The 16984-nt window shown below is 36.0% G+C and overlaps 1 protein-coding gene across 1 annotated transcript; it reads left to right on the top strand.

Moving 5' to 3' along the window:
* Positions 1 to 35: 35 nt before the first annotated feature.
* Positions 36 to 14985, top strand: LOC100377791 (progesterone-induced-blocking factor 1-like). Its single transcript, XM_002737895.4, has 15 exons — positions 36 to 665; positions 778 to 897; positions 1441 to 1574; positions 3267 to 3375; positions 7088 to 7269; positions 7492 to 7617; positions 8196 to 8294; positions 8522 to 8687; positions 9354 to 9504; positions 10569 to 10659; positions 11579 to 11681; positions 12001 to 12131; positions 12534 to 12618; positions 12852 to 13001; positions 13264 to 14985. The coding sequence occupies exons 1-15, from the start codon at positions 126 to 128 to the stop codon at positions 13357 to 13359; spliced, it is 2283 nt and encodes a 760-aa protein (XP_002737941.1). The 5' UTR covers positions 36 to 125; the 3' UTR covers positions 13360 to 14985.
* The last annotated feature ends 1999 nt before the right edge of the window (positions 14986 to 16984 follow it).

Genomic DNA, 16984 nt, shown 5'->3' with positions numbered 1-16984 from the left:
GTTGTTTTATAAGTTACAGCACATAGTTACTGCGCATGCGTGAAATATTCAAACACCCTAACATCGCAGAGTTTCTTGACTGGGTTTGTTGACGTCCAAATTCGTGTTCACTCGCGGTTGAAAATATGGCGAGGAGAGATCTTTCGATGACATTTAGTGAAATGAGCTCAGATGATATAAGTACGTCTCTGGTAACTGATGACATCTCAGCCGATGAAAGCGAATTTGACCGGAAGAAGCGTTCTAAAGTGACCAAGCAGTTGATCGAACGCAAGCAACTTCTTCATGATTTGCAGCTGCTAAAAATCGAACTCTCGCAAAAAAATCTGACGATCGACAATCTAAATGCCGAGAGCAGTAGCAAGATAGACGAATTGGAAGAAAAGCTTGCAGATGCAATTCGCGAGAAACAGCTGCTGAGAGCGAAACTCGAATCCCAGTTGAAGCTACACGATGAAGACGCAAGGAGGCGGCAACAACATCTGCAGGGTGAAATTGAAGCAATCATGAAAAGACAACACCAACTAGAGAAAACAAACGCCGAACTCCAGCGAAAAGCAGGCGATATCAGACGAAGCATAAAAGATATCGACTTATCAGAAGATGAATATTACGAATTGAAAAATAAAAAAGACGACCAGATGACTTTAAAAGAATATGTTGCTGTGAGTACAATTATTTTAAACTAATATTTCAAATTAATAAATATATTATATTAAATTATTGGATCACAAACAATCAAACCAATTAGTTCAAGTATATTATTTTTGTTTACAGTTGACCTATCATGACACAGTAAATCCTCTTAAATTCCAAATTGAAGATTTAAAAGCTAAAAATAAAGTTTTGGAACAAGATATGAACCAATACAGAGATGATTACCAGAACACCAAGCAGGTATGTAGATATAAATATTTAATATATTTCTTTTATAAAATGGTTTAACCTCATGCATGGCACTGTGTGTCTGCTTAGCGTTTGTCAGAAAGACTGCAGGTTTGACTCCTGTGGTTGTCTGCCCACTGAGCAGTGAAAAAAAACCCCATTGCATCCCACTGCGAAATTGTCTGTTTTATTTATTGAAATCATATGAGGTCATTATGAGAATACCGCAAAGAATGTATGCAGGCAGTACTGTGCATTGCAGTATTTGTGTGATTTTTTTTCATCTTGTAATAATAATATAATGAGAGATAAAAGTTTGAAATGGCAACAAAAAACATTTAACGCTGTGCGAAGGTTTACATCCATTGACGAAAGTCTATTTCCAGCATGTGCTGATAACATTTTTTCATCCATCAAATGTATATACTACTGCAAATTATGCATAAATATTGTACATGTTGGGTACTGTAATGTCTGAGTGCAGATAATTTTATTAATAATAAGCATATTTTTGCATAACCAATAGATAAATATTTTCTTTATTGAATGAAATAGGATTATGAGCAAGAAAGGAAAATACGAAGTGATCTGGAAGTGAGGTGCCAAAGACTGACCTTGGAATTGGCAGATACCAAATCACAGATACAGCAAGATGATTATAGACGGGAAAACTATAGCCGAGTCAAAAGGTTGGTTGCGTTTCAATGTTATAGTAGTTTTAAAAATTGATAATCTAAAAGGTCTTTGTAAATTTTGCAAAATTTGTTGTGGCTCTCAGTACTACGATACGTAAAATTTGTTTATGATTTTTGCTGTTGCAAGGTTAACCAATTAGAAAATAACGCTTGATGTTAATTATGGCTGATGAATGTTCTTTAGTTAAATCTTTAACATACATGTATGCAGTGTTCTCCCCAGACTTCATGTCAAGCATCACGGCCAATTTGCATAACAATGCATCTAATTTGCATAATTTTTATTTGCATAATAATAAGTTTTTCCCAACAAATATTGTCAATCTACAATTAATTAAAGACAAGATATTTTTATATCTGATACATTTTATATCATTTTACTGCATTGTATTTTTTGTTTTTGTATCAAGTCAAATAAAGTTTGAAATGGAACATCATAAAAAGGAAAAAAAAATTGAAAAACTTGTGTTATAGCCAGTCAGTGAATATACTGTTATCCATGGATGTAACTGGTTCATCATTGTGTATAAGTTTTAGTGCCCATGTTACAGTCGGTTCATATAAACGTCGGGGAAAACATTTTTTGGTTAAATATATAAAGTCGGCAAGATATCGAAATATGTTGAAATTAATAAATCAATAATTAAAAAAAATTTCTACAATGGCAGTTCGGCGATTTTTCATTGCAATATACCTTGTGAGTACAACGCTACGATCACCGTAACATTGTCAGCTGACGGCATTGCGTTGGACGGGTATTCACCGCTGCTATTGCGATCATTGGTATCTGACTTTTTGGTGTGAAATACACAAATTGTTTATTAAAACGATTCATTGATGATTATCATAAGCATTACGTCTAAATTACCAACGAGATGTTGTTTTTAAACATCGCGGAAAATCATGCATTCTGCGCCGCCATCTTTGTTACCTCGATCAGAACCCCTGATAGCCCAGCATGCATCGGTCACAATGTTGCAACGTGCATTATGTCGCCTTAGGGCGGCGTTTTTCTGTACTAAGGTACCCTATGAATGGGGTATTTCCAGAGGTCAGAGTTTGTTTTGTCTCATCCCGTCTCGTCTGCTGTTGAATTATTCATACTTTTCTTTCCAGTGCGACTTAATTTCACTTGTTCTTTTTTTAATTTTGGAGTAAATAATGTCACCAGCGATTGAGTGATAACAAATCAGAGTGCAACAAATCGGGGTTGATCTTCCCGACGTAGCCGTGACTTGTTTTGTCACATTGTTGCCGTTGCGTGCAATGGGCAAATTATTGCTATTCTAGTTATTTTTTTTTTTTGATTTGGAGGCTCTGCACCTTTGAAAGACTTCGCAACATATTGCAGACTTCCGTTTTTATCACTGTCTTTGTATGGCTAACAAAAGCGGGATTACCTAAATTGATCAATACATGTTATTGTTTTAAATACGTGCAAGACGAGGCTGACACTTGTAAACAAAAATATAAGCATCACGGCTGAGTGCCCAAGCGTTACGGACAAAGGGCAAGCATCACGACCGAGTGTCCAAGCGTCATGGTACCGTGTCGCTTCAGAGGCCTGGGGAGAACATTGCATGTATGCCTTGTTCTGAGCGTTGATACGTTGTCATTTACACAAGTTCATGTTCTACTAATAAATATTTGGTAGTACAAAGTATTTATTCCTTTTAAATTTATTAGTGAGCGAGATGATCTTGAACATGATTTCCTAGACGTGCAGAAGCAGTATAACTACACTGATGCTGCCTACAAAGCAGTTACAAAGGAACGTGATGATCTACTTAAAGACGTAAGTATTAAAACTGTAGAAAATAGTTGAAAGTACAAGGAAGACACAACTTTTATTCCTGTTTTGGAACTTTCTCCTTGTGTGTGTGTGTTTTTTTTAATGGTTGATGCGAGTGTCTAGCATGTAATTAAGTTGCATCTGTTGTAATAGTCTATTATCTATTAAATGCACTATTTATTTAGAACCTAATATGTCAGTGTTCTCCACAAGGGGTTTTAGGCGGGCGGCCCGCCCATCAAGTTTTACGGCCGCCCAGTAACTCTCAACACCCGCCCACCAACGTACATCCAGCTGAAATTATTTGTAAAAAGCTTGCATTGTTCTTCCCAAGCCTAAACAAAAGAGTAGTTGCCCAACCCTTTATTTTGCTATTGTTTCAACAGTCCAAACAGAAACAATGTCCATTGGAAGTCTGCAAGCAGTTATCAAGTGTATTCATGGCAATGTGTCAATCGCTTGAATTCATTGTCGCCCGACATTGTTGCCACTTATTGCTCACGATAAGCAACTACAGTGGTTTCAATTTACAGCTGTATTTTTAATAATCGTCTTCCGATCACGAAAGAAAGAAGTAAATACGAACGAAATGTATATGCACAGAAAATAAACAAATATATTAGCAGATTGCATGTAAAATCGAACAAAAATTTAAATTCTAGCCGTATTTACAACGTTCGCTCGATTTTCATTGTGAAAACAGCATGGAGAAGGCAAACTGATGACCTTTTGGCCTACCCCATTCAACGACCGTCTGCTACCCACCGCTGTTGGCGCTGTAACGATTTAGTATCTAAGTTGCATAGGGGAACAGCGCATTCTGGGTGTTCGTGTACTGAATTCGGAAAGCGGTAATAAACATCAAACATGGCTGCTGGATTAGTTTTCCGCGAGTATTTGTAATTGAATAATATTTTAGTTATCTTTTCCACGTACTTTTTTCAATTTATCTATTTTTTATGTCTAATCTTTCGAGAACATATCGGATTCTTTTATTTTGCCGATTGCTAGCATTTTTTTCTTGAATTCCAAAACAATGTGTGAAAACGCAACGTATCGTGGCCGTACATGCGTAAATGCATCTTACCGTCCGTCGGCACGGGTGAGTACTGATGCCACAAATACAAATGTTATGGATTTTGTTTTGACAAATTGTCAGTTTTGGCTTCGTGGGCAAATCATCTCGTATATTTTCTACATTATAACTCAATTATGTTTTGTATTTGCTCTTGGTTACTCGAATTGCATTTCATGAACGCAGAATAATTTGCGAACGCATAAATCACCGATTTCAAACTTTTTGCATTTCGTAAATATTGATAGTGACCAATCTGTTTGTATTTCAAAAAATTGTAACATGTTCCAATTAAATTAAATTAAAAAGAGAATAGTAAATAACTTAGTGTGTATTGCAGTTCATGTCATAAATGTGAGAATGCTGTATGTAAATGATATGCAAATTAATATGCAAATTTATGCTAATTAGGCCGCCCACCAGCTAATTTGGATTGTGGAGAACACTGTATGTGTAGCATAATGGTTAGCATGCCCAACATCAGAAAAATTATGGATTTGATTGGCGGACACAAAAAGATTGTGAGTTTGACTATCATGCTTGGCTGCACACAAAGCATACATTCACAAAAAGAGTACATTTTGTCCGCTTGCCAGGTCAACAGCATTTGTTATTTCAATGGGGTACATAAAGTAAAAAGTAAAAGATCCAGTTGTGGTTTCTACAGGACAGCTGGGCTCTCTCTGGAATTTGCTAGGTAATAGTAAATTTACTAATCAAGAAAAAAAAGTATTACACTGTAGTAAACTTTGTCTGGAAACTGCGGAGCATTTTCCCGTGACCGAGCACAACGGGAAAGAGAAGGAAAGGGAGGTGTCCCCTCTGTCGTCCTCCGAAAACAAGAACAGCATGCTGAAAATGGTGCTTGCTGGTGCAATCTGAGCTCTAATTTTGTGTGTAATTTCATGACATCAAATTAGGCAGTCTGCTCCACAAAATGTACCATTTATGATGGTACAACAAAACATCACAACAAAATATGCAATGTAGACACCAGAACCTTTATTTGAATAACTCAGTATTAATTAAACATATTCATAATAAGCTCACATTGTTAACAGTGGGAAAAATAGTCATCATTCAAAAGTTCACTAAGTTCACTGCCTAGAACACAACTCATCATGTGAATAAATTTTCACGGGAAATTTCTCAGAAAAAAACTCAATGCCAATCAAAAAGCTGTATATTATTTTGAAGTAATCTCCCGTGCTCATCATGCAAAACCCGCATGTTGACGTTTATGACGACACAAAATGACTATTTATTTTCATCAAAATTTCTGAATTAAAGTGAAAAAGTAACTAAAGTAACTTTCGGTCTTGTAACTCGATCTCAATGCTAAGAATGCGTGGTAAGAATGTTACACAAATTATAGTATTTTTCGATCGATTCGCTAACATTGTCTCACCTCCCAATTAGCTGTGGAATCATAGCCCTATGTTGCCGACCGCATTATTTACGTGACAGACACTGGCCGGCCCATGTTCGACATACAACAACAAAAATAAAAACAAGACGTCCGAGTGAAATTGTTAGGGCAAAATTAGATTGTATGTCGCACCAAAGAGCTACGGAACCGCAGCTAACCTTCCATTATTTCTGAAATCATGCTGCAGTACGATCAACTTTCCGTTTCTTGGTGCTGTCAGGGTTAGGACACCCATGGGTTTCTGGTTCTGAACATGATTTAGCGATATCTCCATCTCGTCGTGAAAAATACTCGTCGAGCAGTTGTCAACTCCTTTTTGACGTAGTCTCCATTTTTAATAAATAAACAAATCACGTGTTTGATAAGGGCGACATGAAACCGTCCCATACTGAGAGTAATGTCGCGGGGTATCTTGAAACGCATGTCGACTAAACTACGCATGTGCTATGACACCAAAATAACTTTAGAGTGGAAAAATACATTCAGTGGCATGGCAGTTCCGTGTTGATCGCGATCACCATGTAACAATTGTTGCAATCTTAGAAGTAACAAGACATTGTTTAACTTTAAAATGGCAATCACTCAAACCGTAACACGCGTGATGATCACAGTCGAGTCTTGACAATTAAATGAGGGCGATTTGCGAGGGTATTTCGTACAAAATGTGTTCGTAAATCTTACTAATAGATATTTATTTTGTTTGTAAATCTTGTCCAAATTTCGTAATTTACGACATTTGCGAGCGACAGCGAAAGCACAGAGGACAGTTGAGTCTGTAAATGGGTCCAAGCCTGTTGACCAGAATTAATAGTATGTGTGTGCAATACATGTACGAATCTTCAATTCGATAAATTGCTGGCACCACAGTCATTGTACAGCATGTTTCATGTATACATGTACATGTACAAACAGTGATTTTTAAATGCATTGGGCTTGTATCGCACCTGGTATGCTGACTGGGGCACTGTCATTTCCATTCAGCTGTCCACAACAGCCTACTGTAAAATACTTTATTTCTGCTTGGAATTTATTTTCGCTGAAGGAATGATTCAGTGAAAATAAAATCCAGTGACATTCAACTCATCAAAAATCAGTGAAAATAAGTTCCATACAAAAACACCAAAAAACCTTTTCAGCGAAAATTAATTCCAGCCAAAATAAAGTATTTTACAGTACCGGTGTATAATGTTTCTTGTTTTCTTCTCTTCCAGTTGGCTTCAATTAAACAGACTGTCACTTTACTACAACAAGATAAAGAGTACCTTACTAGACAGGTAACAGAGTTGAACACAAGATACCATCACACTGACGAGCGCCTACAACAAACATTCACGCAGCTAGACAATGCTAAAAGATCTAGAGAGGAAATGTATGACAAATACGTTGAAGCAAGGTATGAACAGCTTGGTACTTTTTTTCTAGAGGGTTGGGAGAAAGTTGTCTCATAACTGTGATGAGATGTAATCATTGTTGAATACAAGGTCACTATTAGCGTAAAGAACATTTTGGAAGTAAATCTCTCCATGAATTGTTATGTGCTTCAAGTTAAGACTATTGCCTTTGTCCCTGTGTTTTGATACACATATATAATGTACTTTTTTACAATATTTTATAGGGATCAATTCAAAGCAGAATATGAGAAGAAATTAAGAGATGAACTTGATTCTATCAGATTGAGAACTGACGGTGAAATTGACAGATTAAAGGCCAGTACTAAAGAAATGTATGAACGAGAAAACAGGTATGTACAATGTTAATTTCAGTGAAAATCAATAGATCTAAGCACAACAGAAACGGTACTCTAACTGTCTTTTGGTGTACTGCAATACAAGAATTGAATGTGACCTGATCAATAATTCTGTGTGATCACATATCTGTAAATTTGTCTGTGACTTGTGTTCCTCCTAGAGACAGTAGTCAGGACTGTAGGGATTTTAAATCAAAATGGAATCATGTATGGGACCCATACATACATGACTGTGATGATCACCTTCTATATATTAAGTCATTTCGTCTTGACAGTAGACAGTACTGGACAGTTAATAATAATTACCAGGGTCCATAGCGTTGGGAAAATCCTTTGAAAGTCTTTTATTGAGGTCTGGAAGTCTTGGAGTTGTCTTTAAATTACAGAAAAATAACAAAATCTTTGAAAAGTCTTTAAATTTCTTCATGGTTATTAATTCATTTTAGAAAGGCCTGTTTTCTCCAGGGAACTAACATATCCTCAGAACTTTGATGAGCTTTGGGTCAAAATGTCTTGGAAAAATGCAAGAAAGTTTGAAATTTAAAATTTAAATTTGTCTTTCTTCTTTGAAGGAATTTACGAGAAGCGAGAGATAATGCAGTCTCTGAACGAGACAGAGCACTGTCAGCAGAGAGAGATACAAACACAAAATACGAAAGTCTATTGGCGCAGTAAGTATATGTCATTGCAATTAAACCACATAATCATTGAATGCCTTATTGGTAGCAATTCAGTTTGAATCCTATTGAGAGATAGAGGCCAATATCTGATGCACATTTTTACCCTTCTACTTAGTGGAAGAGACAACCTGGATGTAATATTTCGTTGCTATCATTGATTTCATGATGTGTCATACCATGTTTTTCATGTTCGACAATGGATGTGTTCGTTCTTTCAGATACAGACAGGTGCAAGTTGAAGCTGATAACAAAACTGCTGATCTTCGAAATGAAACTAAGTTGAAAACCTTTGAAGCGGAACGCACACAAATGGTTCATGAGGAAACGGTGAAGACTTTGAGGCAATGTCAGTTGGAAAACGATAAATATCAAAAGAAAATTGAGGTAAGATTAATGTTCAGTTAGCAATAGTAACTCTTTGACTATCACTATAATTAAAGTCTGGGAAAATAAAACCCAACAAAATACTGTAACCTTACTTCCATGTTTTTCATGTAATATGTCAGAAGTAGTTTAAAACAATAAAATAATCCATAGTGACACATAGTTACTGAATTAAAACACCTGTAATGATGTTGTTTTAGGTTCTGTCATTGCAGTGTTATGTCGCTATAGGAAAGATGTATTTATTGCCCACAATATCAAACATGCATGATAAAACTGATGGAAACGTACAACTAGCAGACTAGTTGCCGTCTATTATCACGAGGCTTTGGAAAAATCTATGAATAATAGACCTAGTAAATTGGTCTGGAGTGCTGTGAGCGGGCCTTATGTACGGTTCAGTTTGCACACGCAAGTTCCCATGGTAAATTAGTGAAGTCATGGAGACAGCCAATCAGTGATGACACAGAATTCTGTGTCATCTACATATTTAGCGATATAGCGATTCACCATACCATTATTAAGTGCACTGGAACAGGCACTCTGAATGACTGGATTTCAGGCTAACATTTATTAGAAACCTAACTCATATTTCACTTGTATACATTACTGTGTTTCTCACCTGTTTGACATAAATTTGATTTACGCACCATATCTCTTGTTCAGGTTTTAACACAGGAGTACTACGGTCTACAGAACACTACCCAGAAGAGAATCACTGAACTGGACACTGAAAACACTGAGATGAAGACAAAACTGACCACGTATGAGAAACTAGAACAAGAATTAGATGATGTAGTTATGCAAGCAGCTGACAGTGAGTGTTATGTTATAATTGGTGATTTTTTTCATTCACTTCAAGATCTCAAGTAATGTGTGATAGATGGGCCAAATATCTGCCACAAAAAAATTGAACTTGAATATCTTTTTATAGCCTAATGTCAAAATGCTGAAATTTCAGAGGGAAGTCTTGCGTGAAGATATCCTTGAAAGTGTGTCACATATTATTAGACGTGGAAATAACCCCAAAATACTTTAGTATTTGTCAAAGCCAACACATGGTTTTGATGGAACAGTGCTATTACTTTTGTTTGTCATGTTTTTTTGTTTGATTTCACACATAACATGGGATCTTGCAGGGTGAACAAAAAAAATGGTCTTTTGATGTGTTTCTGAACCCATGAAGATAATTGACATATACAAGTCTTATTATGGCTCAACTCCACTACAACCAGGCTAATTAAAGCACACAGACATGACGTAATGCATACATATACTTTGAGCAGCTTTAGTTTTACAATGCCACTGTTAAAACCACTGTGTTTGGGTCCCTGTGTCGTCATTGTGTCACCACTGTATGATAAAACTGTAGACTAACTTTAATCATGTGATTTCATGAAGTAATGTTATTAACTTTCAACTTACCTAAGAGTATTTGCATATCATCTTTCTGTATTAGTTTATTTTTTTAATCCGTGCCGTTAAAATACAACCGCCATGTTGTCTGTGCATCAGTGACTACTGGGTAACTTTATTTCTTAATCTTGACATAGGTGGCGGTATTACCTGAAAAGTATGACATAGAAAGTACATAGGATTTCAGTGTAACATGCATCCCTCCATATTCACACAAATTTAATAACTCATTACTGGTTCAAAAGTTTGGCTAGATTTTGTTACCCATTGATGTTATTGATTGTTTCAAGACTTAAATCATATTCATCATCTGAGAGGCATGTAATAAAAATATAATACCGACCGATCATGGGAGTTTGTATTTCGCGCAAGAAGAACGATCCTCTGGACTGTGGCATAAATGCTCATATTCGGCCAGTAATATGTACACCTGCATAACTAATAAAAAAACAATTTGTCTTATAGTTGAAGATGAAAGTGAAGCTGAAAGAGTTTTATTTTCTTATGGTTATGGAGCAAATGTACCAACCACTGCTAAGAGAAGACTTAAACAAAGGTGAGTTTTACCTGGTCTTTCCGTCAGTGCTGTAAGGGTGGTGGAATATAAGTGATGTTCTCGCTGGACGAAATAAGCCGTTGTCACAACGCCTTTTATTTGAGAATGTTGTTAAAAGGTGTGTGTGAACAGAATACGTCTTTGTGGCGTCAGCGTTTTTGACACCGTCGTAATAAGGGTGGACCAGATCCTAAATGTTGTTGTCACACCGGCTCTTGCACAATGCAGTGTGCTGTGTGAACACAATACGGCGACCAATCGCCCTCTATCACCGACTTATTTATGCTTGTCATTACACAAAATGGCGTCAGAGGTTACAGGTCGAATGTTGAACTGGTCAGACGAAGAAACAAGATTACTAATATCTGTATGGAGAGAATCGGATATTCAAAGATGGACGGAACGTCTGGGGATGCTAGAGTATATGCTGTGATTGCAAAGAAAGCGGCTGAAAAGGGGTTAGACAGGACGTCATTACAATGTCAACAGAAGATCAAAACTTTACGTTTAAAGTACAGAGAAGCGACTGAGCACAACAACAGAAGCGATAAGGATTCGAAAACTATGCCATTTTGGGATGAACTACACAAAATATTAGGTGGAAAGCGAGCATTCAATCCTCAAACACGTGTGACGTGTGAGAACGCAGCTATAGGCAGTCTATATGATTACTCAGTAGAATTATTATTGTTATTGTTATTATTATTATTATTATTATTATTATTATTATTATTATTATTGTTATAAAAGAATGCATTTCTAATAGATGTAAATGTAAGCCTAAATGTGAATGTTGTTTCTATTGAAAGTGTACAAACCATGTGCCCTTCATAAGCATCTAATTGTGTCTATACAGTATTCCAAAAAGATATCGATGTTTAGTTTTTTTTAGTAAACTTTCTTTCTTCTAAATGTTTAGCGTGCACCTAGCAAGAAGAGTTCTACAGTTGGAGAGAATGAACACGTCATTACGAAAAGATATTGAAAACGGAAAAAAGAAACTTAATCAGATTTCAGAAGAGGTATGTGTTTTTGTTAACATTCTTTGAAATAATGTGCTCATGGAGCACTGACAGGTTGCCAGATGAGTACAACAAACAGCACTTATACTTTCATACAATGGATATACCTATGTTTTCCGGGGGATGCACTGTCTGCGTATTTGTAACTATTAGAAACAGACAATAAATATTTGATGGCACTTGATAATGAAAATGAAAAAAAAAAAAATTACAGGTGCATTACACCTGGCAGTTGTGGAAAACTGTTTTCCCTAATATGAATATACATGTCAACACTTGAATTTTATATCGTGAATGTTGTATGTTTCATTCGTTTCAGCTTTCCAATGCAAATAATTTATTAGACCAAGCACAGCAGCCGTATAATTATTTAATAGAAAGTATTAGGATGAGAGACTCGCAAGTACAGCAACATAAGAAACACATTGAAGCCTTGGAGGAAGATATGGAGTAAGTACATTGCAATTGTGTGGTTATGGAAAGGAGCCTAACGAGGTGAGGCAGACGTTGTTCTGGATTGGTTTCTGATCCTTTGGACATGTACATTGCACCAGCAGTTCCCTAGACTTGTATAACCTTGATCAGTACTCAGTATTTTTGTTTGTCCGGTTGAGTACTGTAAAGGGGTTAATAATTCACTGGGTTTTAATTTAGCTTATTTCGCTGACTGGAAAATGCACTAAATTAAAACCCAGTGAATATGTCAAATTTAGCATGGAACACATTATCTAAATGATAAAACCATGAATTTAAAACCCAGTGAAAATTAGTCATTTTACAGTATTTCATATAACTAGATTATATAGAATGTACACTGAATGTACAATGTGTTTACTCTCTCATAATTTGCAGGAGGATGAGTGCTGAGCGAGCAGACCTTGTCAAAAGTAAGAATCTCATGTCAGCTGACTTGGAAAGGTTATTGAACCAAAGAGAGGTGAGTGTGATGAATGAAATAATAGATTTACCTTATACCTAGATAAAGTATGCCATTAATTCATTTTACAGTTACCATGAGTTACTGAATCTATGTGTGGTGCAAATTTTTCCTCACTCTATGAATGGCTTGAATGGCTTGATGTCTAGTTTTTATATACTTGGCATATGATGTTTCATTGAATTGATTTTATGACAAAAAATGTTTATAAATGCTTTTATCTCCATTTTCAGGAAATGTCTGTGATGAAGCAAGTTGTGTTGAATCTATCTAGTCGTCGTCATGGTGATAAACTTTCACATCATGTAGAAGCACCATCATCTAAATACAGTCTACATATCCCAGAACACGATTATGATGATGAACCATCTCCCACTATTTTTGTAAGTTTTTTTTATTCTGAAATAGTAAGTAAAATGCTTTCTCACAAGTCTGCTTCTAAATTAAGTCTTGTGTTCTAACCAGCGCCCTCAGTGTTCGAATATATGCAATTGTTATGTTTTTTTACTTTAGCCTGAGAGGGCAGTCAATAACTGAACTTTAAATTTCAGACAAATCAAGACCCCTCCAAAATGGTACAGGAAATTAAAAGATCGTAGTGCTTTTGAGAGAAGTAAATACTAACTGAACTGTTTTAAATTTCAGACAAATCAAGACCCCCCAAAATGGTACAGGAAATTAAAAGATCGTAGTGCTTCTGAAAGAAGTAAATACTCCACCGTCTATGCCAGTGCTAGATGAAGATAAGATTTACCGATTACACGTATAAGATTTTGAAATGATGTCTTACATGACATTTAAATTGGGATAGACTTGTGGTAAATATGATAACAGGTTCCGAAATAATCGCTGTTACCAGGGAAACGATGATGGGTTGGGATAAATGAGATATGCAACCTTTGATGTCCATTTCGTCTTGTAATGCTTTCTCTCACCAGTATTTAGTGATAGTTTGGTCTGTATAGTGTATGATTAGATTACTTTTCACACATTTCTATGACACAGTGATGCTACAACCTTGAACCTTGATGGACGTAATTTTATTTATCTACATTTTCAAATGTGGTAATCAGAATTCAGCGAACAGTCTTCTCTGAAACCCCACGACAGATAGCTACAAAGCTTATTTTGATAACTATATTAGCTTCTAAAAAGTTGATTGATTTAATTCATAAAGCCTTTAGTTTTTGTTACTTCTACAATACCATATAGGCATGACATTTGTTGAACCCCACGCATGGTTTTGGATGGCACCACAATGTTATCACTTTAATAAACAATATCAGTCATCCAGCGACTACATTTGAGAGGAAATTCCCAGCATGCAATGTCCAACCTAGATTATTTTACTTGCCTTGGTTCTTGGTGAAGCTGTTGTGTTTCATCACATTTGCATGTGTGGTAAGATTAGGTCACCATTAATTCAAGTAGGTTGTATGGTTTGGTTTAACGGACCTAGGAAAACACAGATTCTAGGCTAATTTATTAATGGATGCATGCATGCATGCAGTCTACACTCAATCTAAATGGTGTTAACTAGTTCCAAAGCTGAAATTAAAGGATTTGTTAATTTTCAAACTAAATTCCGCTTTAGCACAGTGTAAAATTGATGTAAAAGACATACTGTGGGGATCACACATGCTATCAGGGACACATGTAGCTTCTTCCGATTACTAGTGAACACTACAATTTATTTTCATTCAGTAATACTTTTGTTAATTGTAATATAATGTATTTAATTTATTATGATACCAGTCATTTCTGAAATTCTGTTATATTCTTATTTTTTTATTTAATATTACTGGAATTTTTACAGCTTCATGATCGGTTCATTTTCACTGATAAATTAAGACACTTTGGTTAACAAAAATAACTTTATGATGCAGGAAGTAGAAACATTGGTTATTTGGTTATTATTTAAAATCAGGAGAAAAGAATTGTCAATATACATTATAATTAATGTACAGTGAAATGAACCTTAATTATCCGAACACTGATTGTCAAATTGCTTATTGCGAGAAATTTCTGTGGTTCCATTAGTGATGCATTTATATGCTATGTGATCAGTTTATTAATTATGCAAAGCTTTTGAGAGTTAAGATATTTGAGGTTACACTGTGTAATTATTATATGATGAGTTTTGTAATCTTAAGGCGATACTTATCTATTTTACTCCAATCAGCAGTACAAACAGGGATGAAAACATATCTTTATTTTTGATGGCAAAGAAATTGTACAGTTTTGGAAGTTGCATTCTTTGTAATTTTAATATATTCACACCATCAAATGGTGTAGAAATTATGTATACTTTTTATAATTAATATTGTAAATTTTACAATTTTCCAAGAAAACAAATTAAAAAAGAAACTTGGCATTTCATTTATTGGTATTGATAATGTTAGCTTTGTTCAAGCTTTGCTAGCAGTATTTTTTTTAGAAAAGTGCAGAAATATACAAGTTTCTGCACATTTTTGTAACACAACTGTGTTGATTACCATCTGAAAGGTCTGACTGATGTATTTGCATGTGTTACAAACATTTTTGGTATTTGCACCATATTTGCGACATATACAATTATCGTGTGAATAATACAAAGTATGGACTCTGTATATGAGAATGCACTGACATGCTATGTATGCTGGTTGATCTATGTGTCTGTTCCACTGATACCTCAAGATTTCAATGAAACTTGATTCATATATGCTCTTAGATAATGCCCTGATCTGATTAGTTTTTGGTTCAAACTGTGTAGTTTATGACAATTAGCTACAAACTATTAGGTTGATATGGATAATCTAACTATGGATTTATTTGCAACAAAGTACCCTACCAGGGGAATTACAATTAAATAGTCTAATTTGAAGCACAGCCCACCCTTTGTGACAGAGAGTGGCATGGCTGTTTGAACGGAGCTTTGAAATTCCTTCCAAATTTTACCTGATTACACAATTACTTTCTCAGTTTGCTGCTTGTTCCATGCTGTTTTCACTGTACAGCGTGTGTTACTACTGTTGAACGATGTTCCAACTATATTTTGATCTACACTGTCATTACTGTGGTGAAAACAACCATTGTCAATTTCAAGATGGCTGGCTACCTGCGTAATGACGTTGCATCTGGCAAAGTCTGCAAATTCTCTACCTTAGCTGCTGTTTTCAGTAAGAAGAACCCAAGATTGAATTTTGTAGGTATACTTTCAACCTATTAAAAACAGCGAAAATAAACTGGCAACATTTTTGTTATCAACGAAAATTAATTTCAGTTAAAATAAAGCATAGGCTTTTGATGCGACTGGCACAACTTGCATTCCATCCTATTTCAGAGGTAGCATGGTTTCTGGACCAGCCTCTGAGATGGCGCAGTTTCTAATCTGACTGTCACAAATCACTTCCAATATCAGTCAGAGGTGGCACAGATTCATGGAGCGGAATACATGCAGTTCAGCTCAGCTGTTGCACTGCGGAGCAACTCACTGCTGTGAGATCGTGTATGGGGTTTCCAAATTGGATTGCAGTGTCCACTCAAACATCTTCTCCTCTAAAAAATCAAAATCTGAGATTTAAAATAGAAAACACCGAGAAAGAGTCTGAGAATTTAAAGCTTGGGTTAATTCCAGACACTTTAGATAGATTCACTACCAACATGCACCAGCAAGTAACATAGGAATCGTCATTTACCGATAGGGCATTGGAAAAGAGATCAAGCCAGTACAGTCACCGGGATGGCATTAATGAACAGTACGCTCACTGGGTCTCGGCAGTATGCAGGGGCATCGGTAGGGAAGCTTAGTTTAGAATTGTGTCATTCAGTCAGAACATTGGAGGCGAGGAATCTATGCAGAAAGTATGTATGGGGACCATAACAAATTAAGTCGCCGTGTATATCTGGAAACTATCTGAAGTCATTTGCATGTACCAAAGCGATTGATGCCTATGCGTCAAGGAATAAGATATAAATCAATCAATCCAATTACTGGCCGCTGCTTGTATATAAGGGAATGGACTACAACATGCAAGAATGGTATTTCAAAATCTGATACCTGGTGATCTCACTTCACACCAGTCCCATATTAGAACTTAGAAAAAGTATGAGTTTTGTGGGAATGACTTTGTCTAAAGCGACTCTTTGAGTACACCATGTACAGATGCTTGTACTCGGAGCCCACTGGTGTGGGATACGACTGACATGGATCCCACAAAGTCAAACCACCCTCAAGTGGTGGACAGACTTATCCAATAGTATGTCTTAAAAACAGGGGGATAATGTCGCACACACTGAGGCAGCTTGAGAAGGGGATGCGCCACAATAGAGCTAGATGCTCATCGTCTTTTAGCAGTTAGAATGGCCATTGAAATGCCCACATTAA

The sequence above is a fragment of the Saccoglossus kowalevskii genome, chromosome 4 (genome assembly GCF_978046115.1).
Source record: "Saccoglossus kowalevskii chromosome 4, keSacKowa6.1, whole genome shotgun sequence".
Lineage (NCBI taxonomy): Eukaryota > Metazoa > Hemichordata > Enteropneusta > Harrimaniidae > Saccoglossus > Saccoglossus kowalevskii.
This window is presented reverse-complemented; position numbering and strand designations above follow the sequence as displayed.

Coding starts and splice junctions, on each gene's coding strand:
- LOC100377791 (XM_002737895.4), top strand. CDS start 126: ATGGCGAGGAGAGATCTTTCGATGACATTTAGTGAAATGAGCTCAGAT. Junction 12,132..12,533: donor GCCTTGGAGGAAGATATGGA/GTAAGTACATTG, acceptor CATAATTTGCAG/GAGGATGAGTGCTGAGCGAG. Junction 13,002..13,263: donor AACCATCTCCCACTATTTTT/GTAAGTTTTTTT, acceptor TTTAAATTTCAG/ACAAATCAAGACCCCCCAAA.